The sequence below is a fragment of the Phocoena phocoena genome, chromosome 6 (genome assembly GCF_963924675.1).
Source record: "Phocoena phocoena chromosome 6, mPhoPho1.1, whole genome shotgun sequence".
Lineage (NCBI taxonomy): Eukaryota > Metazoa > Chordata > Mammalia > Artiodactyla > Phocoenidae > Phocoena > Phocoena phocoena.
In genome coordinates this window covers 40,111,551-40,136,873 of record NC_089224.1, presented here as the reverse complement: position 1 = coordinate 40,136,873, position 25,323 = coordinate 40,111,551, and the positions used below count along the sequence as shown (strand labels likewise).

The 25,323-nt window shown below is 36.6% G+C and overlaps 1 protein-coding gene across 1 annotated transcript; it reads right to left on the bottom strand.

Annotated features, from left to right (window-relative positions):
• Positions 1-5,191: 5,191 nt before the first annotated feature.
• On the bottom strand, positions 5,192-23,544 carry C9orf72 (C9orf72-SMCR8 complex subunit). Its single transcript, XM_065879341.1, has 10 exons — positions 23,058-23,544; positions 21,874-21,933; positions 18,114-18,209; positions 17,332-17,396; positions 15,996-16,068; positions 14,123-14,239; positions 11,016-11,251; positions 8,601-8,658; positions 7,121-7,230; positions 5,192-7,015 (listed from the first exon to the last, which is right to left on the bottom strand). The coding sequence occupies exons 1-10, from the start codon at positions 23,499-23,501 to the stop codon at positions 6,829-6,831; spliced, it is 1,446 nt and encodes a 481-aa protein (XP_065735413.1). The 5' UTR covers positions 23,502-23,544; the 3' UTR covers positions 5,192-6,828.
• Positions 23,545-25,323: the final 1,779 nt, after the last annotated feature.

The window sequence follows — 25,323 nt, the reverse complement described above, 5'->3', positions numbered from 1 at the left end:
GTTTTTTTTTTTTTTTTGCGGTACGCGGGCCTCTCACTGCTGTGGCCTCTCCCGTTGCGGAGCACAGGCTCCGGACGCGCAGGCTCAGCGGCCATGGCTCACAGGCCCAGCCGCTCCGCGGCACGTGGGATCTTCCCGGACCGGGGCACGAACCCGTGTCCCCTGCATCGGCAGGCGGACTCCCAACCACTGCGCCACCAGGGAAGCCCACGGAGGGTTTTTTAAAGCAAGCGAGTGAGGCCAAAGAGGAGATGATATTAGAAAGATCACTCTGCCTTCTGTGGAGAAAATGGATTGGGGCGGGGGAAGGGCATGGAAAGGAGGGCGGTTAATGGGTGAAAAGATCAGAAGTGGGGAGCTGTTGATTTAACGTGGATGAGAAATAACGGCAGCGGAACTAGAGCGGAGAGATTTGAAACACAGGGTGAAGCGTCCGGATAGTACCTTTCATGGCCTAGAATGACCTTCTCCGTGGGCGACACTCTACTCTGTGCGATCAGGCAGTGATGGGTTCACAGTAATAAAATAATCTGGCTACTAAGGTGGTATCACCTGGAATCACAGCTGTAGAATTGTTGTGGTTTAAGAATCAGAAATGGGAACTTTATATTCAGTTTCTTAATGATGCTGATAATGACACGGATACCACTGACAACAGCTGCAACTAGATTTTATTGTTCACTTGCTCTGTGCCCGTTACCCTTTCAGGCGTTCTGCATGTATCAACCCACTTATTTTTTCAAACAATCCTGTGATGTAGGTTCTTTTATTCCTATGGAATAGAGGAGGATATTGAGGTAGCACGGAGACGTTCAATACCTTGCCCAAGGTCACACAGCCAAGAAGTGGAAAAACAGGGATTTGAGCCTTGAGGTCTGGTTCCAGGACTCACGCTCCTATCAGCTCTACTCTCTGCCTATAATGATAGCTATAGTGTCTTTTCCCATAAAAAATCAGTATGAGCATTAAAAAGGAGTTTTTCAATTTGCTCTGAACACTGTAATCACAAAAAAAGGTTTCCATGCCACTCATGTCCTCTAGAAATGTAGCAGAAGAGGTACATGAAGCAAAATGCTGGGTGTGAACGTTTTTGCAGATTCAGGTTCCAAAGAACAGAAAAGGAGAAAAAACAAACAATGGTGTTTTTAAACAATGAATGCTGTTTTCCTTTAGCCACAAGGGAATTTTAAAACTTGACAAATCCATTCAGCTTTCAAAGCATTCCACATTCCCCACCCACAAGCAAATGCCAGAAGGTGCCAGTTTGAGCCAACTCTGAGCTCAGGAATGATTTTCTAAATACTGGATCAGATTTCTTGAATGTCCACGTTCCACAAATGGATACTTACCACTGTCCTAATGGGTCTGATGAAAACTGCTTAGCTATTTATCAAGCTATTCACTTAAAAAGAACATTTCAGCAAGAGATGAGATAGTGAGACACAAATGCAGAAACAGAAAATGACAGGGTCTTACTACTCTGAAGGGATTGAAAATCACCGCCCTAAGATCTTTGAAATTTTAGAGCTGGGTCATGCATAGGCTGAGTTTTAATGGACTCTCTGAGGGAAAAAAAAGCTTCTGATTACAAAAAGAAAGTAATTTCCTTATTTTGCAAGAACTAATTGTTTCTGGAGAGGACAAAGAAAATAATATTTAATAAACTCATTATATTCATTGAAGTAACTTTTTTAGAAGCACGCCTTGTGCCCAATACCATGCTAGACACTGAGATACAAAAATGAAGACATGTACCTTGTTGTCTAGCCTAGTGGTGGAGAAAGAGAAGCAAAGAAATGGTATAATAGACGCAACAAAAGAATGTACTAAGAAGTTAGAAGTAAGACAGTGAAAAGTGAGGTTAGAGGGATGAACAGAAACCGTGTTGCAAAGATTTGGGACTTAGATTTGTGAGTGATGTACAGCCACTAAACAGAAGTGATCATCGGATTTAATTTTAGAAGGATCATGCTGTTATCAATATGAAGAACGGGTTGCAGAGGGGAGACATCAAAGGCAGGATGAGTTCCAGTCTTCATAAAAATCACCCCACTACATTCTGATACATCCCTTTCTGTTCTCCAATCCATTTCCTCTTATCCCCCAGACACGTGATTTAGAAATTATCTAATCTTTTAAAAGTACTATTTAGTTTCCAACTATTTGAGGTTTTCCCAGATATCTGTTATTGATTTCTAATTTATTTCCACTGTGGTCAAGAGAACATACTTTGCAAGACTTGAATCCTTTTATGTTATGGAGACTTGTTTCATGGCTCAGGATGTGGTCTATCTTGGTACACATTCCATGTGTTCTTGAAAAGAATGTGTAATCTACAGTTGTTGGGTATGGCTATGTTCTATAAATGTCATTTTCATCAAGTTGGTTGATAGTCTTGTTCAAGTCTTCTATATCCTTACTAAGATTTTTTTTTCCTGTTAAGTCTTTCATTAAAATTGAGCCTATGCATAATGTAGCTCTAAAATCTGTCTTCTTATTCTATCAAACATTGAAAGAGGTTTCCAAATCTCCAACTATAATTGTAGATTTGTCAATTTCTCCTTATAGTTTTATCAGTTTTTACTTCGAGTATTTTGAAGCTGTTATTAGGTGAACAAGCATTTAGGGTTTTTGTGTCCTCGTGCTGAATTGACTCCTTTAGCATTATGAAATAATCTTTATCCCTGATAAAGGGATTGCTCTGAAATCTACTTTGCCTGATTTTCTTAATTTTTTTTTATTGGGGTATAGTTGTCTTACAATGTTGTTAGTTTCTACTGTACAGCGAAGTGGAGTTCCCTGTGCTATACAGCAGGTTCAGATTAGTTATCTATTTTATACATATTAGTGTATATATGTCAATCCCAATCTCCCAATTCATCTCCCCCCACCCCTGCTGCTTTGCCCACTTGGTGTCCATACATTTGCTCTCTACATCTGTGTCTCTATTTCTGCCCTGCAAACCGGTTCATCTGTACCAGTTTGCCTGCTATTAATATAGCCACTCGTGCTTTCTTCTGATTGGTGTTAATATGGTATATCTTTCTCTACCCTTTTACTTTTCATCTGTCCTTTATTTTCAACATGTGGTTTTTGTTGGTAGCATATAGTTGGGACTTGTTTTTTTTATCCAATCTGACAAGTTCTGCCTTTTAACTGAGGTATTTAGAATATTTATCTTTAAATCTCTTGAAAAGATAATTGGCTGTTTAAGCAAAAATAGTAAGTGTGAAGCTTATAGCATATGTAGATGTAGAATGTGAGGCCCCAACAGCACAAAGGCAAGAAGAGAGAAATAGAAGTTTTTCATTGTAAGGTTCTTAAACTGTACGTCATGTGGTATATCACTTGAATGTAGACGGGTATGTTAAAGATGTATATACCATAACCCTAAAGCAATCACTGAAATAAAAGAGTTACAACTAATAAGCCAACAAAAGCGATAAAAGGGAATCAGGAAAAAATACTCAATCTAAAAGAAAGTAGAAAAAGAAGAAAAAAATAACAAAGAACAAATGGTACAAATAGAAAACAAATAGCAAGATGATAGATTGAATCTAACCATATCAATAATTACATTAAATGTAAATGTTCTAAACACCCTGATTAAATGGTAATGATTGTCAGATTAGGTAAAAGAGCATATGAAACACTCATCAGGTACTGAGCTAAGTACCTTACATAGTCTCATTAAGTCCTCTTTTTTTCTTTTATTTAAATTTATTTTTGGCTGTGCTGGGTCTTTGTTGCTGCACGTGGGCTTTCTCAAGTTGTGGCGAGTGGGGGCTACTCTTCGTTGCAGTGCGCAGGATTCTCATTGTGATGGCTTCTCTTGTTGCGGAGCATGGGCTCTAGGCACATGGGCTTCGGTAGTTGTGGCATAAGAGCTCAGTAGTTGTGGCTCACAGGCTCTAAAGCACAGGCTTGGTAGTTGTGGCGCAAGGGCTTAGTTTCTCTGCGGCACGTGGGATCCTCCCAGACTAGGGCTCAAACATGTGTCCCCTGCATTGGCAGGTGGATTCCCAACCACTGCACCACCACGGAAGCCCTCATTTAGGTCCTCTTAACAATCATGAGGTTATCATCATGTCCTCGTTTCAAATATTTAACAAATGAGCCTCAGAGAGGTTAAGTAACTTCTCCAAGTAGCAAAGCAGGGAATCACACTTGGGCACTGCAGAGCGCTAGTAAGCCTGTATGTAATACTTGCTTCCTTCCCCTCCCTCCAATTCAACAGCATTGAGTACCTGCTACATGGAGGAACTGTCCCAGGAGCTGTGCCACAGGACAACTCTGATAACTGGGAGGAAATCCAGCTTAACCAACTGAGTGACCACAGGCTGTGTAGTATACTTCTTTAAGCTCTAGTCTCCTCATTTGTAAAATGGAATTAAACATACCTGCCTCATAGTGTTGTTGCGATGATAGATTCAGAAAGTCCAGTGGATAGTGTGTGTCACGTGGGGGTGGTGAACTGCTTTTGGTACTTTAACCTGCACCCTGCAGATGACACAAGAAATATCAATTGGTACAATTCCATGTAAAAACCAAAATAGTATTAGAGAAGAGTGACATTCACTGTCTTCCTGTTTGACCTGCAGCACTACAGAAATAGACCATAGAGGTCTCATTTTTAACTTCCAGCATTATATGAAGTTTGGGTTTCTTCTTTGAGAATCTTAGCAATGCAATGAATCAGTCTTCTTCTAGAGAAACCTTTCAACTCAACTATCACATTTATGAATTAACTTTGTTTTCCTGGAGTAAAAGTGTCAATCTTATTTGTTTTTCAGATTAAGGGGTTTAGATTCCTTACACTTTCACTTTCATACTGGACACCTATACTGGGGACCTGGAAGGAATAACTTCAACTTAGGTTGTATTAATATTATTATAACAATAATTTTAAAAAAGAATTTACACAAGTATTATCTTATATTTGATATATTAATATAGAAATTAAAAAATCAAAATGCAGTCCTGGGAGTTAAGCAGACAAAAAAATAAAAAACAAAACAATCAAACCACATATAATTCCAGTATCACACAGAACCTTTAAATATATTTTCTTTCAAAAGAGAAAATCAATAAAAAATTGTTTAGATACAACATGACTGTCAGCAGAGCAGGAAGCCAATCAGTCTTTCAATATCATAGCACTGCTGTTCCAAGTAAATAACTGAAAGACACAAAATTTCAAAGATATTTTATTCAAAATTCTCCATCTAGGAGAAAAGATATATAACAATGTGCACACATGCTTTAATAACTTATTTCACTGTACAACTTGCATCCCATACAATGGTACAATAAATCAGCAAAAGAAAATAATTAGCACTTAAATAATCTATCATGTAAATAGCACTGAATACAGGGTTCAACAAGGTGGAATCTGTACATTTTTTCATGACTGAGCCAGAGCATCTGTCAATCTAGTTGAGTATGTGTCTAAAAATCGAGATGTCTACACCTTTATTAGTGATGTGAAAGGCTATTAGGACCTATGTTGGTTTTGGTTAAATTTGGTGGGCGAGGGCAGAGGGGCTCTATCACTTTTATCCCTTTCTTATAAATACTTTTTCCCTTTTATGTTACTTCCACAGTTTTAAATAAAAATATATTTTATGCTTGTGTATACTATTTTGTCAATACTGTTCTAGCACAGAATTATGTTAATTGGTTATTTTATAGCTAGCAAAATGGTCCAAGCACATTAAGGAAACAAAAGAAATTGACCACTTAGTTCTGCCAAAGTAGCACCTAGTAAAATAGCATGTCAGTAACCTTTCTCCTGCTAGTCCTCCTACGATGCAGGCAAAGAGACGTGGCAACAACTTCAAAAACATGGGCAGAAATTTAAGGAAGAAGATACTATTCTTGTTCCTGAAAAAAAATCTTACTAGTTAGTATTTCTCTATTGCATTTAATAATCTCGGAGTTATAATGACTGCTAAATCAAAGGAGGACTATACAAGAGGAAAACAAGATAAAAATGAGAGACTAGTGAAATATGAACTTCTTCCAAGAGATTATATTTTCCAAGAAAAACAAAAGGCACAGGAGGTATACATTTCAATTTGGCTCAAAAATAATGAAAATTAACTGAAAAACTTGGCAATAACTTCTGAAACATAAAATCCAATTCTCTACATTTTCTGTGACAGAGCTCAACAAACAAACAGAAAAACACCCTGATTGTGGTTCACCATAATCGGGACTATACATACTGCCTGACGTTTCTACACAGACTGAATCCGAAGGACTAAGTCTGCAAAGTAGGATCGAACAATTGATTTCAATAAAACATCTGCTTGATCAATATTTTCTTTCTAAAACTTAACTTATGTTCAAGCTAACTTCCTTTTGTGGAACTGAAATGATTTGAACGCTCTAATTTTTAGCTGATTGTAGAAGTATTACAGTAATCCCCCATACCAAGGAACACCAAGAGATGGAAAGTCAACTAGTATTATATCTGTGAAAGCTAACTCACATTTCACTTGGATACTTGTAAACCATGAATCATAAGTTTCAAAAAACAGTAGCTGTGGTCAAGTCTATATCCTATATCTTTAAAAGATAGCAATAATATTTATTATAATTGTAAACATACGTCTGTCTCCCAAGAGAGCACATCTAGGAAAAGGTGCATTTATTGCAACTGCACCTAACATCCCCTTACAGGCTTTCTGTGACAACTGCAGTGTAACTAACTACCATTGCTGAGTAGGACTCTAGGGCATAACCCGAGGGAATCATGTTTCCCAATACCACGGAGCTACTTTACCAGCAATTATGATCGGGACGCAATATTAACAAGTTACACATTTAAAAAGTCATTAGAACATCTCGCTCTTGGACACTAGTATAGAAAGGTCTTCCAAAGATAAAGGAATGGAGGCCTGGTTTAATTTTCTCAGCTAGAGCCATTATTATGTTAAGATCGCCCTCTGCTGTTAAATCAAGGTCTATCTTCAGGTTCCGAAGCGATTTAAAGGGCTTTTTCCCCTTCTGCCTACAAATAATAATAAAAAAGAAATCATAATACAGAAAATGTCCAAAGGGAACAAAACAAAAGCAACGTATGAAGGTTTTTCTTCCATTTAGGAGTCTGACTTACGTATCATCTTCTATATATTTTATTAGTGTCAAGGCTTTCCTGTGAAGGACGAGCAGAAACTGTGCAAGGAAAGTACTCCTGAGAGATAGACCGGGTTTCAAATGAAAGACCTGCAGGATAATGAAGCGTTTTTATAAATAATTTGCCCCGTTCTACTTATACACAGCATGTTTCTGTCTCAGCGCTGACAGTGCCTGGCAGATAACTCACATTAGAGCAGCTAACCACTTCCACAGATGCGCCCTGACACACAGGAGGAGGTGGAGGTATGGGTCTAGGAGTGATCTAACAGTTTTGTTATCTTTAAGAATTGACTCAAATTTTTCCTTCTGCCTTAGACTATATCCGTGTTCATTTTATTATTAAAAATCATGATATAAGTTACTTCTAGCTGTGTTATTTAAGTTTTCTCTGCCCACATCTTCAAATAAAATTGGAGCTACCAGAGGTGAGCCATGCTTAGACTATGGGGTTTTTAAATTTTATTTATTATTTTCGGCTGTGTTGGGTCTTCGTTGCTGTGCGTGGGCTTTCTCTAGTTGCGGTGAGCGGGGGCTACTCTTTGTTGCGGTGCTCGGGCTTCTCATCGTGGTGGCTTGTCTTTGTTGCGGAGCATGGGCTCTAGGCGCGCGGGCTTCAGTAGTTGTGGCTCGCGGGCTCTAGAGCGCAGGCTCAGTAGTTGTGGCGCACGGGCTTAGTTGCTCCACGGCATGTGAGATCTTCCCGGACCAGGGCTCGAACCCATGTCCCCTGTGTTGGCAGGCGAATTTTTTACCACTGCGCCACCAGGAAAGTCCTAGACTATGGTTTTGAGATATTCATATTTTTCAGTTCTGGGGGGGTGGGGCTACATGTGTAGTGGTAGAAGGATTTTATTTCTGCTTGGGAAGCATGGAATTACATGACTTGGAATTATCCTTGAACTTTGCAATATGTCACAGACCACAGACCTGGATCCAAAATTCCTAGTCAACGTAACGATTATGTTATTTCAAAGCTACATCTATGACACTATTTCTTGGCCTGATCCCCAGAAAGATAATTATGACAAATCTCTGTTACCTTAAGAAATAAGACCCATATAATCTAAAATTTTCTTCAAAATCTAGATTTTTTTCAAAGGAATGAGACAATAAAGATGCTATCATGTAAATAAGTTTTAAAGACGTTTTTTGCTCAATTAAGGCAAATAAACATTTGTACAATATCCCCCTTACCAAAAGAAAACACCCTTAGGTTATAAGTTAGTGCTTAGAATTAAAACATTTATTATTTGAACTGGGGGATGCTGCATCTTTAATTGTTAATATACAGGCTACTCCCCTCTAACAATTCAGAAGAAAAATAATTTTGACACTTTAGAAAGATCAGAGACTCTACAAAAGGACTTAATTCTAAATTATATTATAGGCAGTGTGGGATATATTGAGAAAGAAAACGTCATACCATTCACTCTGACAATCTCAGGTTTAACATTTACCTGATCCAGGAAGGCTTTTACTAGAGTGTCTCTGTGTAAGACATCTTGAAAAATATTCCTATGAAAGAAACAGGACAAATGTTGAAATGATTTCCACAACCTCTCACACCAGTCAATAAATTAAATTCTTAGAAGTGGGATTATAAACATATTTATAAGAATTAGATATATATATTTGAAAATATAAAATACATACTCATTTTAACTCAAGGATACATTTGTCTATTACTGGAGTTTGTCAGGCCACAAAGTAATTATTTTCTCTTAAATAGTATAAGCAGTCCCAGGAAGGGTATGTATGTATCTATCATACACATTATAAAAAAATACCAATTGCCTTAGGCAATTAATAAATATAATTACCAATTCCTGCCATCTCAAAAATATAGAACAGCAACAAAAATAAACACATACCACTACCACCAAAAACTAAAACAAAATAAAAGGTTAACTTCACATACTAATAACTTCTAATAAGCAGTTTAGGAGAAAAAAAGGTAAGAGGACGAATGCTGGGAAACATTCAGGCAGGATTAAGGAACACACACAGATGGTTATCTGCAACGTCTTGATCACTGGGTTTGTATCCACAAGCCCATCATCTGGCAAGTAACATGAATCAGCTACCTAAGAAAATGTTAGCTACATTGGCAATGAGCAGAGTAAGAAGTTAAGTTGTAATTCACACTGGAGATAATGTTTATCTACCACACAACCTAGGATATAGTAGGTTCTTAAATAAGACTGTCCCTTTCCCAACCCCCTTTGATCTTTTCTCTTCTTCCTTCCCTTTCCTTGCCTTCTACTTCCCTAAGGAATTTACTGGGATGCTAGGTTATACTCAAGTCAGAGGGTAATATAACATTTACTAAGGTAAGCAATTTTTAACTGAAAAGAAAGACTGAAAATAGCAGGGATCATCATATAACTGACAGGAGTAGCAGGGAAGGAGGTGCGTGCACAGAGGTAATAGGAAAGTACCTAAAATTTCCTAGTTTTAGCAGATGGGTGTTCCCTACTACAGAAGAAGGAAACTCAGAAGGGGGGAAAAATCAGCATTTCACAATTACTGGCTGTCCAACTGCTGGCCAGTGTGGGCACTGACAACAACCTTTCTCTGGCTTTGGAGAGAGAATTCAGCTATTTAAGTCTAGTGTTCTGAATATATCTGTTTCATAAATTGCTTGTATTGGTCATATGTGAATTAGGTGAAGCAAAGTGTTAAAAAATTCCCCCAAAAGCGCTCTCCAGGAACCCACCAAAAAATAGAAAAAAAAAACCCAAACACTTTAGGAAAGAAGAAAATGCTTGAAGGATCAGATTAATTTTGAGAATTTTGACACGTGTGCCAAAATTACCTATATGTGAAAACTTCGGGACCTGAAATTCTTATTGTTTCGTTTTCTAAACCAATTCCCCTAAATCTTTCAAAGGACTCAACAAGAACACCAGAGAGCTGGGAAAAGCTGGGTCCTAATGAAGCCATCTTTCTGCACCTAGAGACACATGAGGCTGGGGATTCCTTGGACATGGTGTTTCCTTACTATGCTTTTGGGCAATACCTTCTGTCTGACTATCAGTGCTTCACATGTCTGTTGCCTCAGCTCAAAATTTTTCTTCAAGACACAGGACAGGGTTGCTTGCTCCCATTTTACTGCTGCCTTATACACTCAAACCTGGATTATACTAGTTAACATTTATTGAGCACATTCTATGTGCCAGGCATTTTAAACTGATTAAAGAGAACCATGATAGTATACTACAATTTCTTTTCCTGATTTCAGAACATCATTTAAGTGTTTTATAATTCAGATTTATCATCTTTTTTTTTTCTAGTTGAGTCCACATTCAACATGTTATTATCATTACTTTTTTTCTTGTTAATTTACTGATCAGACTTTATGGTAAGAAATGAATAACACAATATAAAATGCAAAGTAAAAGAATGCTCTATTAATATATTTTGACAGTTTTGCCATATTTTATATTTATATATCAAGGAAAAACAGACTTAGAATTACCTCTTTAGTTAATAAGGTTTAGTTAATCAGCCTTTTACGACTCTTACACACTAGTCTATAAGCAATGTAAGGAGCTGGGGCTGTCTGGTTGGCCACTATGAACCTTAGCACCAAGTACTGCGCCTAGGGGCTCAATATACGTTTGTTAAATAAATACTTAAATACTTATTTTTAAGGACTAATCTAACCTATCTTATGGGAAACACATTTATATTAAGAAAAGCTGACATTTAAGAAAAAACGCTTGATTAACCAAATACTTCTTCCAGTATAATTCTCCTAGTAATGTTTCTTTCCTTTTAAACACCAAATTGTTTGTTTTCTTTCTACTCATAAAAGATACAGTTTCCTAATATTGCTCAATGACAATATCAAAAAGCAAGGCACGACATACAAATCAGGAGTGAAGCTTTCGTCCGTGTAGATGATGGTATCCTGAGCCATGTCTTCTTCTGAAGTGGCTCTCCAGAATGCTGCCAGCTCTGATCTCATGTATCTACGCTGATTATAAATATGTTCGTGACAGGGTGGCATCTGCTTGACGGTGTTGACGTCCACATCTATGTGTGTGGTGGGATAGGGCGCGTACATGACTTGCCGGAAGGGAAGCACAAAGCTTCCAGTTGAATCCTGTTATAAACGAAAAGAAAATTTACTGAGAGAGGAACCAAGATGGCGGAATAGAAGGATGTGCTCTCACTCTCTCTTGCGAGAACACCGGAATCACAACTAACTGCTGGACAATCATCGACAGGAAGACACTGGAACTCATCAAAAAGGATACCCACATCCAAAGACAAAGGAGAAGCCACAATGTGACAGTAGGAGGGACGCAATCACAGTAAAATCAAATCCCGTAACTGCTGGGTGGGTGACTCACAGACCGGAGAACACTTAGACCACAGAAGTCCACCCACTGGACTGAAGGTTCTGAGCCCCACGTCAGGCTTCCCAACCTGGGGGTTCGGCAACGGGAGGAGGAATTCCTAGAGAATCAGACTTTGAAGGCTACTGGGATTTGATTGCAGGACTTCGACAGGACTGGGGGAAACAGAGACTCCACTCTTGGAGGGCACACACAAAGTAGTGTGCACATCGGGACACAGGGGAAGGAGCAGTGACCCCAGGGGAGACTGAACCGGACCTACCTGTTAGTGTTGGAGGGTCTCCTACAGAGGTGGGGGGTGGCTGTGGCTCACCGTGGGGACAAGGACACTGGGAGCAGAAGTTCTGGGAAGTACTCCGTGGCGTGAGCCCTCCCAGAGTCTGCCATTAGCCCCACCAAAGAGCCCAGGTAGTCTCCAGTGTTGGGCTGCCTCAGGCCAAACAACCAATAGGGAGGGAACCCAGCCCCACCCATCAGCAGTCAGGTGGATTAAAGTTTTACTGAGTTCTGCCCACCAGAGCAACAGTCAGCTCTACCCACCACCAGTCCTTCCCATCAAGCCTCTTAGATAGCCTCATCCACCAGAGGGCACACAGCAGAAGCAAGGAGAACTACAATCCTGCAGCCTGTGGAACAAAAACCACATTCACAGAAAGACAGACAAGATGAAAAGGCAGAGGGCTATGTACCAGATGAAGGAACAAGATAAAACCCCAGAAAAAGAAAATTTACTGTCTTTTACGCCAAAAGGTATGAAGAGCTATCTTTTAATTAAAAAAAAAAAACTGGCTTTAACTTAGCAAATACAGCTCTAGAAATTTATCCTGGACAATGAATCATGATTGTGTGCCAAACTCCAGTGATGTGTGTGTTACAGCACTGGGTTAGGCAGTAAAACGCCAGAAACAACCTAAGTATCCAAAAAGAGAAGGGATTAAATAAATAAAAATGTTTTATTGTTTAGCTGCTAAAAATTAAGTTGCCAATGTTTATGTGTTCATATTGAAAGATGTTCACAATACAGTGTGAAAAAGGAAGTTAAAACATGCAGAGTATAATCTAATTTTTGGGGGGGGAGGGGAAGATATGAAAAAAACACTAACAGAAGAAAAAAGACCAGAAAGATATATGCCAAATATTAACAGGGGTTATTCATTGGATTATGAGATTACAAGTGACTTTTTACATTCTTCTTGATTATTCATATATTCTGTTAAGTCTCAATGAATACGTATTTTTACAGTAAGTAAAAAATGTACTTCTTTCCAGGTATAGTCACTTGGGTAGCCAGCTGCCATATAACAAGTACCTATTGTTATAATGTCAAAGTATTCTCTGGGAAGCTATACAATTTAAACTTGTGTGGAAAACTCTTAACAAATATTTTTTCATTAAATTATAGTTTCAAGTTTTCCACTATGCATTTGGTATAGGTCCCTTTTAGGGATAAAATTATACAATAAATGAGATGATGCTGAGGAAATAAAAGTACTAAGTACCTTATTATGCCTTTGATAGGAGAAGTTCTAATTTTCAGATTTGTACAATTCAAATCAAAAATGAGTTCCCTTTAAGTAGTTTCTGTATTTAAACAACACTATTATTCTTAGTTCAGAGCACGCACATTATTGAAAATGTAAAAGCTGAAAATAATTTTTATTTGCAACAATTTTTATTATTTTTTTCTTTCATTTTACTATGCCTATATCCTCAAGAAAGCATTCACTCTGAGAGACTCACATAGCCATTAGGAAATCTACTTCTTCACACCTTTGACTATAATTGAAACATCAATAACAGATTCAATAAAGTGAAGAACAATTCCCCATAATTATTGAAAATAATTGCTAATTTATATTTATCTGTTTTGCTCCTTGAAGAGCAGAGTCAAGTAAATAAAGGAAAAATATAAAATAATTTTTTCTTTTGTATATATGTGTGTGTATACACACACACACATACATACATCCAGGAATTGCTTGAGTCCTATACACTGTTTCAAGATAGGAAGCAGCTTAACATTTTTTTCAATAAATGAATACGGTACTTTAAACATAAAATGGTAACACAAAAATTCAAATCCATTCAGTAAAAAAAGAAAAGTTCCCATTTAGTTATGGAAACTGATTCAAGCACATATTAAAAAAAAAAAATCCTGAGGCCAGACAGGTAGCTACAGGAAACCAGAGAGAAACACAAAGAAAGCTATTCTGTGATGTTTCACAGATACTAACTATAAACTCATATGACATATACTCCATGTTCAGACCTGTGTAAAAGAAGTCAGCTCCTTGGCATATAAACATGAGACACATTAAATGCTAATGTTCAAAATATGTGTATAAAGATTCTCAAAAATGATTTTAAAAAATTGGGTTCGGGCTTCCCTGGTGGCGCAGTGGTTGAGAGTCTGCCTGCTGATGTAGGGGACACGGGTTCGTGCCCTGGTGCGGGAAGATCCCACATGCCGCGGAGCGGCTGGGCCCGTGAGCCATGGCCGCTGAGCCTGTGCTCCACAACAGGAGAGGCCACAGCAGTGAGAGGCCCGCATACCGCAAAAACAAAACAAAACAAAACAAAAAATTGGGTTCACCCATGATAAATGGAAACTATACCTTTAGTAGGCCTTGTACAAAGAGCCCTGACTCGTATTTAAATGATGATTCTGCTTCACATAATCTGGAGCATTTTCTCTCTGCTGGAGTCAGAAAAAGGCATAATGTTCTTACTATCTGTAAGTGAAAATATTTTAGCATTAAAATATGAAGTAAAAAGGTCACTGGTTTGCTTATGAAAGAGATCTGAATAGAAATTTCAATTGTTATTGTCAATAAAATCTATTCTGAGAAATAAGTATTCCATAGTCACCTGGAATAGTCTATGGGATATCACACTTGTTACTTAAAATAGGTATTCTATGGTCAAGTAAGTTTGGGAAATGTTAGTAAATTTATTGTATGGTATCTCAAAACCTTTAACATTTGAATACATATTGTGACTCTCCAGGTGACTGAAACAATATGCAGACTTTCTCAAACTTACTTGACCATGGAACCCTTATTCCTAATCTTATATTAGGAAATAATGACCTAATATAATTATTGATTGTATCTCCACCCAGCAACAAGTGTATTCCAAACAAGTAAACCGTTTGGACGAGAAAACTAAATGCAGTTAAATCAAGCAGAATTATGGCTTCTGTTAATAGTTCTATATGTAAAATCCCATTACAATGAATATCTAAGTGTCTAACTCCTTCAACAGAATGAGAATTAATTCTTTCAAATTTAATTTAAAATAAGCAAGCCATTGGTTGGGGATTAGAAACCTATCATTCTAACAGGATTTGATCATAGTTCTATTAGGAAAAATAAAAAGCCATCTAACTACCTTGGAATTCAGACTATATTCAGAGTTTTTATATTAGAGCAGTGGTTTTCAAACTAGTGATGGCAACCTTTTCTTAAATTAAAAAGAGAAAAGATAAAAGAGAAGTTATTAAGCTAGAAGAGGATGTGGGATGAGAAAAATGTTTGAAAAACAGAGCCCCAACCATAGAGGCTTTCTCCCTCCAAGAAGCAACTGGGAAGGCCCTGTGGAACCTGAAGGCTTTGGAGGACACAAATTGAAAGCTACCTTCCTTGGGTAACAGAAATAATAATAAGTCACTAGATGCAATATAATAACAGAGGTAAGCTAACCTGTCATAAATGGTTGTACCAGAAATATAATTTTGGTAAATCAAGGGTCAAGTAATTATACAGGGTACCTTATTATATTATAGAAAAAAATATAAATATATTTGTCAAGCAAATAATCATTCCTAATATATTTCCTGCGTAAAACTTAGAAAAATTAGGTTTGCTTAAATTGATAGATATGTGCACTTTTCTCTAATTAATCATCAGTGAAGAAAAGTACAAAATTCCTTAGTTTATTACCTAATGCTTGGAAAGGTAACTGTTCATTAATTATTTATTAACTCATATAGCACTAAAACAAATGGTCACAAATGTTACTGAATAAGATATAACCTCCATCGATCACTTCATAGCAACAGGTCCCTAAAAGGAATAAATTTAGGGGGAAAAGCAAGATAGTGAAATCAAGATGAATGATCAGATACCATTTCTCTGTAATTAGTACCAAAAGTACATGGCTATCTTCACATTTATTAAAGATAACATTAGGAAATAGAAGACAAATATTTTCAAAACATCTGACCTTAAAATATTCTCAAAACCACTTATACAGTACTGAGACAAGTATTTATGAATTATCACAATGAAACTGATAAATGACTTCCTATTCAAACAGTTTACTTTAAACTCATTTTTGCCACAGGGTGTCACAGTAATTTGGTCAGATTATATTGCCTACTTATACTATTAGATCATCTTGATGGCAACCTAACCTTTAAATTACAATCCATAATACGTTAGCAGTTTTAAAAAGTCAGATCGTTTGCTGGATTATAAAATAAATTACCTTATTTACTTTCTCCGCACTGCTACCTACTACAACAGAACAGCCACACGTCTGCAAGTGGGAGCTGATGGCACTATAAATTGGAAAAAAAAAAGATTAAAAACACTGACTGTAAAACAATTTCACAAACTAAAAAAAATAATAATAAAGTGAGCTTCAAATAACTCAGAATAGCCTTACATGATGAACACCAAAACTCTGATTATAATGTCATCTCCTATTTTCCACAACATGCCTCTCACAGATTGTATTTGAACCTTAAAGCAATGCAGTTAGTAAAATATTACCATTTTATCGTGGAAGAAACTGAGGTGTAGAGAGGTTAAGTGGTTAATTTAAAGTCAAATGGGATTAAAAATAACATGGATGGCTGACACTGATCAGAATCAGGACTAAAGAGCTCCTGATTCAAGCCATGTAAGGCCTGGAGATTAAACAAACTCACGCCTCTAAGACTCCATCATGAACCTAAAGGAGAAGACTGTAGACATAAAAGCAAATGCTTTATCCTTTCACTCCTTATTTTTTAAAATAGAATTTTGTGATAATCTGTAATTGTAAAGAAACACTCAAGTAGGAGATGAGATTATACATGTAGACGCAGTACTCAGTTAAGGGACTTAGCACATAGGCACTCAATAAATACTGGCTATTATTATTGTTATTATCATTTTCTTAGAAGAAATATAAATAGGAAATGTAAGCTATTAGCTATTATTATGCGCTTATATGTGCCATGCACTGTTTTAAATGCTTAATATGATTTATCTCACTCAAGGCTTACAACAATCCTATGAAGTAGGTACTACTAATATTCCCATTTTATAAATGAGGTAATGGAGGAACAGAGAGCTCAGGTGGCTTGCCCAGGGTTACACAGCAGTAAGCCAGGAAGTCTGGTTGTAGAGCTCACACTTTTAAGCACTGAAATCTGTTGTAAAATGGAAAGGATCAGTACAAATATGAATAATTTTCTTTTCTAGGCCGAAATAAGTCTATCCACAATGCAACTTAATTTGAAAGGATTCTTAGTTTCAGCTTTAATGAGAAGAAAAACAAGAAACCGGAACCAAACAAGGGTCCAAGAATTCTTGCCTGAGTACTACGGAAATTCATCTTTTTAAAATATTAAATAGAGTAACATCAAATACCTCATAGGCATGTGGTAAGTAAAGAAGTAACACAAAACTAAGCAATAGTTCAAAGATGCAGTTTTGACCCTAGAATAATGGAGGTAGGCATTCTGTTATTTTCTTCCTTCCCAATCTTGTCACAGGTGAGCGTAAGATTTGCGTCTGCTCCACCCAGTTTTTACAAAAAGAAACAAAATTCTTACTTGAGAAGAAAGCCTTCATGACAACTGTCACCAATATCATCATCATTGAGAACTGTATCAGCTATCTAAAATGAACCAAAAAAAAAAAATTTATTCTGGCTGTAACAAAACGCTGAAATAACACTTTTAACACACAAGTTTTCTGAAGTCTAGGCTCAATGTAACACACTGCCCTCATTTCTGAGCATCACAAATCCCCATAAAACAATCTGTGTGCATCACTATAGACTTGCAGAACAAATGATGTGAAAGCTGGTCAGACAGCTTAAGCAACAATGTTTACAAGAACAATTTCCTCTCCTGGGCTGTCACAATCAGGAGACACATCTTAATTACCAAGTCAGGGAGCAACAAAAATAGTTTCCTAAAGATTTCTCTATACATGCATAGTGTGTAATTCCTAATGTCCTCAACAACTGAATGATTAAGGAAATCAGATTAGTGAAGGTAAGTGAACTTCCATTAACTGCCAGTGATTTGTACACTGCTTTGTTACAAAAAGTACTGCATTAAATACTGACTGATTCTCTAAGGTCTGAAATTCTCCCGCTTAGGAAATGCAAAAGTGGAGAAATTAACTTAATGAATTTAATTTTATCATATTACCATTACTGACCAAAAAGCCTCTGGCCATAAAATTCAGGATTTTAAGTGTGTTTGTTAAAGTGGCTAATAATTCATATGAACAGTATATGTGACAAAAAAAGTATATTACTAAAATTAGAATATTACTAATATACATCATAGTAATATCCTATTTAACATTACAAGTGAGAACTTACATCTATTTCTTCAGGGACACTGTGGGATTTCATAGATGAAAGCAGTTCCATTACAGGAATTACTTCTCCAGTAAGCATTGGAATAATACTCTGACCCTGCATAAAAAAGTAAAATGAGGTGAAGAAAAATCACACAATATAGGATAAAGTGGGCAATAAAAAGTAAAAAACTGAAAGCAAAGAATAACACCCTTTGATAGAAATACTTGATAACTTGTTCAAACAGCCCCAAACAAGTCTACTACTCCAAAATATTTCTATTTCTAAAGGATTTACATGCTGTTTAAAACTCCTTTTCATTCTTCCAGGAATAATTTTCTTTTTTTCTCTTTTTTTTTTGGCTGTACCATGCGACATGCGGGATCTTAGTTCCCCAACCAGGGATCGAACCCGTACCTCCTGTATTGGGAGTACGAAGACTTTTTTGTTGTTGTTAATTAAATATCTTTATTATGGGAAAGTTTCCCATATCCCATAGTATGCCTAGAATATGTTACTAATTAAAAGTATACAATTTTGTTTTCTTTTTTTATTGGGGCTACAGTTGTTTTGCAATGTTGTGGGAGCATGGAGTCTTAACCACTGAATCGCCAGGGATATCCCAGGAATAATTTTCTTTAGTCAGAATGGAATCATTGGTTTATCATTTACACAAAATAATTAAATCACCACACCAAATTTAGAAAGGTTCTCCTTTGAAATTTTATTTGAGATATAAGAACTTTTGTTAATCAAAGGTCACTGATGCATTTTATATTAAAAATGAGGAAAGCCAAGCATAAAAAGGCTTTGAAATCCTCAGCAGATAACTCAGTAGTAAAGTGTGAATCAATACTCAATCTCAGGACTTCCCTGGTGGTCCAGTGGTTGGGATTTCGCCTTCCAATGCAGGGGGTGCAAGTTCGATCCCTGGTCATGGAGCTAGGATCCCACACGTCTCGCGGCCAAAAAACCAAAACATAAAACAGAAGCAGTGTTGTAAAAATTCAATAAAGACTTTAAAATTGGTCCACATCAAAAAAAAAAAAAATCTAAAAAAAACCCCTCAATCTCTACATTCATAATAAGGTATAATCTACCCAAATGCAAATCAAAGTCATAACATATATTTTTAAGAATCAATAAAGCAGACAAATTTCCTTCAGTGTTCTTTCAAGGTAATGCTACTAGTTATTACATCTCAAAGATGTAATTTTAAAATCTGCAGTTTCTAGAATGAAATTGAAAATTCAGTACAGAACACCACACACATAAAGTGTCTCAAATACGGGTGCTCCCTCATTTATTCACTGCCACCACCACTCCCCCAAAATGTTTTGCCCATTCTGAATATGTAAACTTTTAGAGGCAGATGAAATTGTCATGTCTATCAATTTTTAGCTACGCATGTTTTAAAATCACCTATTATTTAAGATCTAACAATAAAACTTTTCCCCTCATTCACGTTTTATGAAATGATTATATTCAAACTCTTTACATGCATATTCAAATTAGAACCTCTGTCATCCTTGCAGCCAGTCCACTTTTTGAGTGACCAAACCTAGTTTTCAGAGCCCCTTATCATATAAGTTTCTTCAGAATTTAAATGTGATGCTGCCTCTGGAAATTTTATCCTAATAGGCCCCCTTGCATCACACAGGTTTTATTATTAAAAAAAAAAAAATCCATCTTGTAGTAACTTACAAACATAAAACCACTCATTGTTTTTGCTTTTCAAAGTAATTTTTTTAATGTCTGCTTACAATTACAACAATCAACACACGCAATTCAAGAAGATTAACAACTGAAGCTGCGTTGAATTTGCTTCCTTGTAAAATGATTTTATCAGATGACAGCTATAAGCATCTAAAACTAGCACTGATTAAAGTTGTTTTAGACTATCATCCTCAAACAGTATTTATTGTTCAAAATAAAGTCACTGCAAGCACATGATATGAGATTTGCAAGAACTCGATTATCAGGTGACTCCTCCTGGATTTCAGAAAGGAGAGTTATGGGAAAATACCTTCCCTTAGGTGCAGGCATATATAGTATGTTATACATAGCATCTCAGACATTTACCATCATAAGCAAATGGCTATGCTCATTGAAGCTTAACAACAATGACAAATCCTAGACGGCTGAACACAGAAGAGGCTCTAAAAGAAAATGCTTCCAGTTATTTCCTCCTTGGACTTCTCTAACTTGAACTTTTCAGCAGGTGAACGTTTCCCCTTTAAAAACCCCCAGTTTGTCCAAGTATACTTCCCTCCTGACATAGAAAGGATAGGATAACATTTTCAAGAAAAGCCCTTAAATGAGAAATAAACCTAAATGTTAATAGTGGTCAACTTTATAAATACAGGTTTCTGGTTTGAAAAAAAATCCCAGAAAAAGTAGAATTTTACTGGGTCTTAAATTTCGTTATTTTGAGATAACTCAACTAGTTACTCTGAAACTGGCGGGTACATCTAGAAGTTGGTGAAATTCATCCCATTCCTTGGCACCCTGCTTACTGACCAGCAAGCAAAGGCTGGGCTTCTCTGAGTAAAGGGAAACATTTCCTTGTAAGTCTTAGAACTTGCCCCGTAATTACCTCCTTCTGACTTTTGTAAAAGTTATTTGATAGACCCTTTGATAGAAATACTTGATAACTTGTTCAAACAGCCCCAAACAAGTCTACTACTCCAAAATATTTCTATTTCTAAAGGATTTACATGCTGTTTAAAACTCCTTTTCATTCTTCCAGGAATAATTTTCTTTTTTTCTCTTTTTTTTTGGCTGCAACATGCAACATGTAAAAGTTATTTACAAAAGTACAAACTTAACAATTTTGTAAAGAAGATCATTTTATAGGGTTTTGTATTTCCCTTGTTCATGTTCCTGTATTTTGACAAACTTTTAGAAAAAGTTATTGTTTAAAATATCATTTGTCTCAGGCAGGCTAAAGAGAACCAGGGAGAAGGCTTGTTTAGACTGGAGTTTTAACAGAGGAGCAAGGAGGGTAGCCAAAAGCAATGAAAGTAAAAGCAAAGAACATTTTTTCCTTTGGGGATTCGCCTTCCAAATGCCTCTGCCCTAGGCTGAAATGTTTTGCAATTAATTTCCATAAGGGAAGCTATACCCTTGCAATCATGCTTCTCAAACCCTGGTGCCTGCTCCCTAAGGATGTTCAAAACCATGGGATAAACACAGCATGTTTTCCTGGAGACTTGATACCACTGGAAGCCCAAGCGGTAAGAAGGTGAGGAATATCACCGGCAAACTGTAATATTAAAACAAAAAGATATATCACAGAATAAAATGTAAATTTCATGAGTTTTAAAGATACAACACGAGACTTCAAAGAAATATTATGCTTAGAGCTGTGTCTGTACCCCCAGATACTTTAGGGGCACTCACTCTCCTGTTACAACTACTTCTGTGGAAATGTTTGAGAAGCAATACCTTAAAAAAAAAAATAAAACTCCTATAGAATTTAAAATTTTTACTATGAACAAGTTATCCAAAACTTATCCCATGCAAACAGAAAAAAGAGAAGCAAAATATTAATTTGTGGATGCAATTATTATTATCCTTTACTTATTTAACTCTTCAGGTCTAAGATATGGAAATTTTCATCCAGTTTTTTCCATTTATCTCCATAAAGATTCTGTTCGTGCTCAGGCTCACTCTGTCAAACTAGTATGCCTTCAAGGCCTTAACAGAAGCAGCCCTTAGCTTTATACAGACATATGTAGTGGGTTTGGCAGTGTCTTGTAATATGCAATCTGCACCTTACCTGATCTTCCATTCGCTCTGTGCCTTCCAAGACGATCTTCTGGACATTTTCTTGCCTTTCCTGAGCGAGAGAAAATTCATTAAAATAAAAAAAACCACAACATTTTGATACTTGTTTATTTTTCACAATACAGTTAAATGGCAGACATCTTCTTGGGTAATTTAGTTCATGGGAACAACACGTTCCACTTTAGGGCAAAAAAAAAAGGGGGGGATTAACCCAACAAATCCATGCTCTCACAGACAATACGAAATAAAATAAAAACACCCTTTTTGTCTGCAGTTAAAAACAGATAATGTGACAGAAAGAGTCAATGTAACATCTGTGTAGTTTCACAAAGGAAACTAATGATTTGTACTTTTCAAATTACATAAGATCCAGACGAATCTAGTGACTATACAGCTTCCAGATTTTAAATGATTTTCATAAGCACATGAGAAGAAAGGAGGCAAGCCTGCAAACACAGTAGAAAAACTCTTCTTTTAAAAGATACTATTTTTCCTTACTATTTGGTAAAAGCCTTATAAAATCAGTAAGGCTTTAGTGGACTTCCATGTTAGTATCAAACCGCAAAGCAGAAAGGAGAATTAAATTTGTTCTTCTCATCTGCCAAAATTACAGTATATGGAAATATAATTATCACTATATATTAAACTATAAGATTAGGGGACAACAATGATTTCCTCTACCTCAATCTACAAAATTAAAAGGAATATCTCCTGAAAACCATTTGGTCCAACTTCTTCATTTTACAAATTTGGGAACTTGGCAAAGAAATTAAAGGGACCAAAGGTTATTTGGGCAAAGGCTTACGAAACTATTGTTCTGAACTGCTTACGCCCACACAGTGGTAAGTGAAAGACAGGGTCATGCAATGCAGAAACAAAAAGCTTTTAGAGTCAAAGGCTCCCAAGACAAATCCAGACTCTAAAACTTATGTTTCCTTATTTCTCTAAGCTTTGGCTTTCTATTTACAATGTGAAGCTATCATCTCCTACTTTCCAGAGTTAGAAGACCACAGACATCAGCCTAAGATCTATCAGTACCTAATAGGGTAGAAGCAAATAACAGCTCCTGTTTGAACTTAATTGCATATAATTTCTAAAAATTAGATAAAAATGTATCAGAAGGTAAACTTTCAGTAGCTAGGTTAGCAGGCTTAATAAGCTTCCAAACCCACTCACCTTGTGCATCCATATCCTTCCCTTCCGGATAATGTGTGTTAATCTATCCACACACACTCTGTGAAGTGGGAGATAGAAACTCAGCTCCGTCTGGGGAAGTATAATTGATAGTCCATAGGTGCTCCTATCCCCATTCCAGTTTCCATCGAAGATTAATGACACAATAATTACTCCTTTTTCAGACAAGACAAAAAACTTTACGTCTATCGCCCCACTCTCTGCATTTCGAAGGATTTCTCCATTGAGGGTATGGTTGGCAAGAAAAGTTATTTCTCCATCGCTTAGAAGTAACTGTTCTGTCTTTGGAGCCCAAATGTGCCTTACTCTAGGGCCAAGAATATTGTCCCAGTAAGCAAAGGTTGCTGCTAATAAAGGGGATTCACCACTTAAAGCAATCTCTGTCTTGGCAACAGCTGGAGAAGGTGGTGGACAGAGAGTCGACATACTGCATCCCAACTGTCACATTATCCAAAAGCTCCAAGGTTATCTAAACAATGACAAACAAAACGAGTGATTAGGTTCAGCGATTTTAAGCCATCCATCAAAAACGCATATTTTGGGACTGACATATATACACTACTATATATAAAATAGATAACTAATAAGAACCTACTGTATAGCACAGGGAACTCTACTCAATACTCTGTAATGACCTATATGGGAAAAGAATCTAAAAAAGAGTGGATATATGTATATGTATAACTGGTTCACTTTGCTGTACAGCAGAAACACAACATTGTGAATCAATTTTACAAAAGAAATAAAGGGCATTCTAAGGTCAAAAAAACCCCAAACCCTCAAATGATTTACGTATATGTGGTTTTCTCCTCTTCAGTCAAAACGATTTGGAAGCATGTCTCCTACATGAAAGAGACATTAAACTAGCATGGCAGGTGCATATTAAGTGTTTGCAATATGATGATAATGTACTACCATATATAGTAACATGCCACTTACATTCAGGGCATACACTTAGAAATCCAAAATAATAATGGCCTTAAAAAAAGCCTCTGAACATTAATATAAAATATTATATACTAAAGCTCATAGAATAGATCCTCACTGTTTCTAAATATCCAGCCTATATGCAATTCTAATATGATTGGATATTTGGTTCCTAAACCATAGGAACTAAAGAGAAACAAATTGAGAAAGGGAGGGCTCAGCTAGAGACCATGACACTTCTTGTGGGCTGAACTATGTCCCCCCAAAATATATGTTCAAGTCATAATAACCCCCTGTATCTGTGAATGTGACCTTATTTGGAAATAGGTGTAATCAAGTTAAGATGGGGTCCTAATCCAATGGCTGGTGTCATTACAAGGAGAAAGATTTGGAGACATACAGACAGGGAAAACAGGGCCATGCGAAGACGAAGGCAGAAACTGGAGTGATGCAGCAACAAGTCAAGTAATGTGAAGGATCGCTGGTAACTATCAGAAGCTGAGGCAAAGAACGATTCTTCCGTGGAAACTTTAGAGGAGCATGCCCCTGCCAACACCTTATTTCAGACTTCTAGCTTTCAGAACAGAGAGAGAATACATTTTCCTCATTTTTACATCACACAGTTTGTGGTACTTTACTACAGCAGTCCACACCTGACGGTAGAAAACCTTAAAAGCTTCTAAGAAAAGAAAAAAAGAAAAAAAAAAAGGCAAAAGCTTGCAAGAATACAACAATCTAGAACCATAAGAGAAAATAAGGAAAAAGTCCTCAATGCACTCAATGATGCTCTTTGGGTAACAGGATGCTAAAGCCCAATACTGGTGTTTAAAATGACAGATAAATACATTTAATATGCTATTCAAGAAAGCAGCGTAGCCTTTTATCATTGCAAAGAGAGTTATACTAAACGGGTAAAAAAGCTTTAGTTATTTAAAACATGTAGAGAACTAAATGATTGGATGGGCCAGGTCAACCTTTCAATCTACTGAGAAAACAGAGAAGAGGAACTGCCCAAGGTCACCAAGCCAGGCTGAAATCCAGGTCTCTTGTATATCTTAACCCATCCCACTGTATCACTCTGAAAGTGTACATTCAGTGTGATGTTACTGTAAAATGAATCATTCCTGCCTAGTGTTAAAATTGAATACCTATGCATATTCAATACCAATTTCATTTAAACAAGTCTAAAATTGTGAAATCTATTCGTCATATAATGGTAAAGGATAGTAGTTAATGATAGGTAAACTATGATATATCTATCTTTGCCTGTATGATTGCTTTGGGAATTAACATTTTATCTGTAACTAAATTCATGTCAAAG

Excerpts from the sequence above, each read along its gene's own strand:
- C9orf72 (XM_065879341.1), bottom strand. The coding sequence starts at position 23,501 with ATGTCGACTCTCTGTCCACCACCTTCTCCAGCTGTTGCCAAGACAGAG. Across the intron at positions 14,240-15,995 it reads GTGCGGAGAAAGTAAATAAG|ATAGTAAGAACATTATGCCT; the intron begins GTAATTTATTTT and ends TTTCACTTACAG. Across the intron at positions 7,231-8,600 it reads TAAAAGCCTTCCTGGATCAG|GTCTTTCATTTGAAACCCGG; the intron begins GTAAATGTTAAA and ends ATTATCCTGCAG.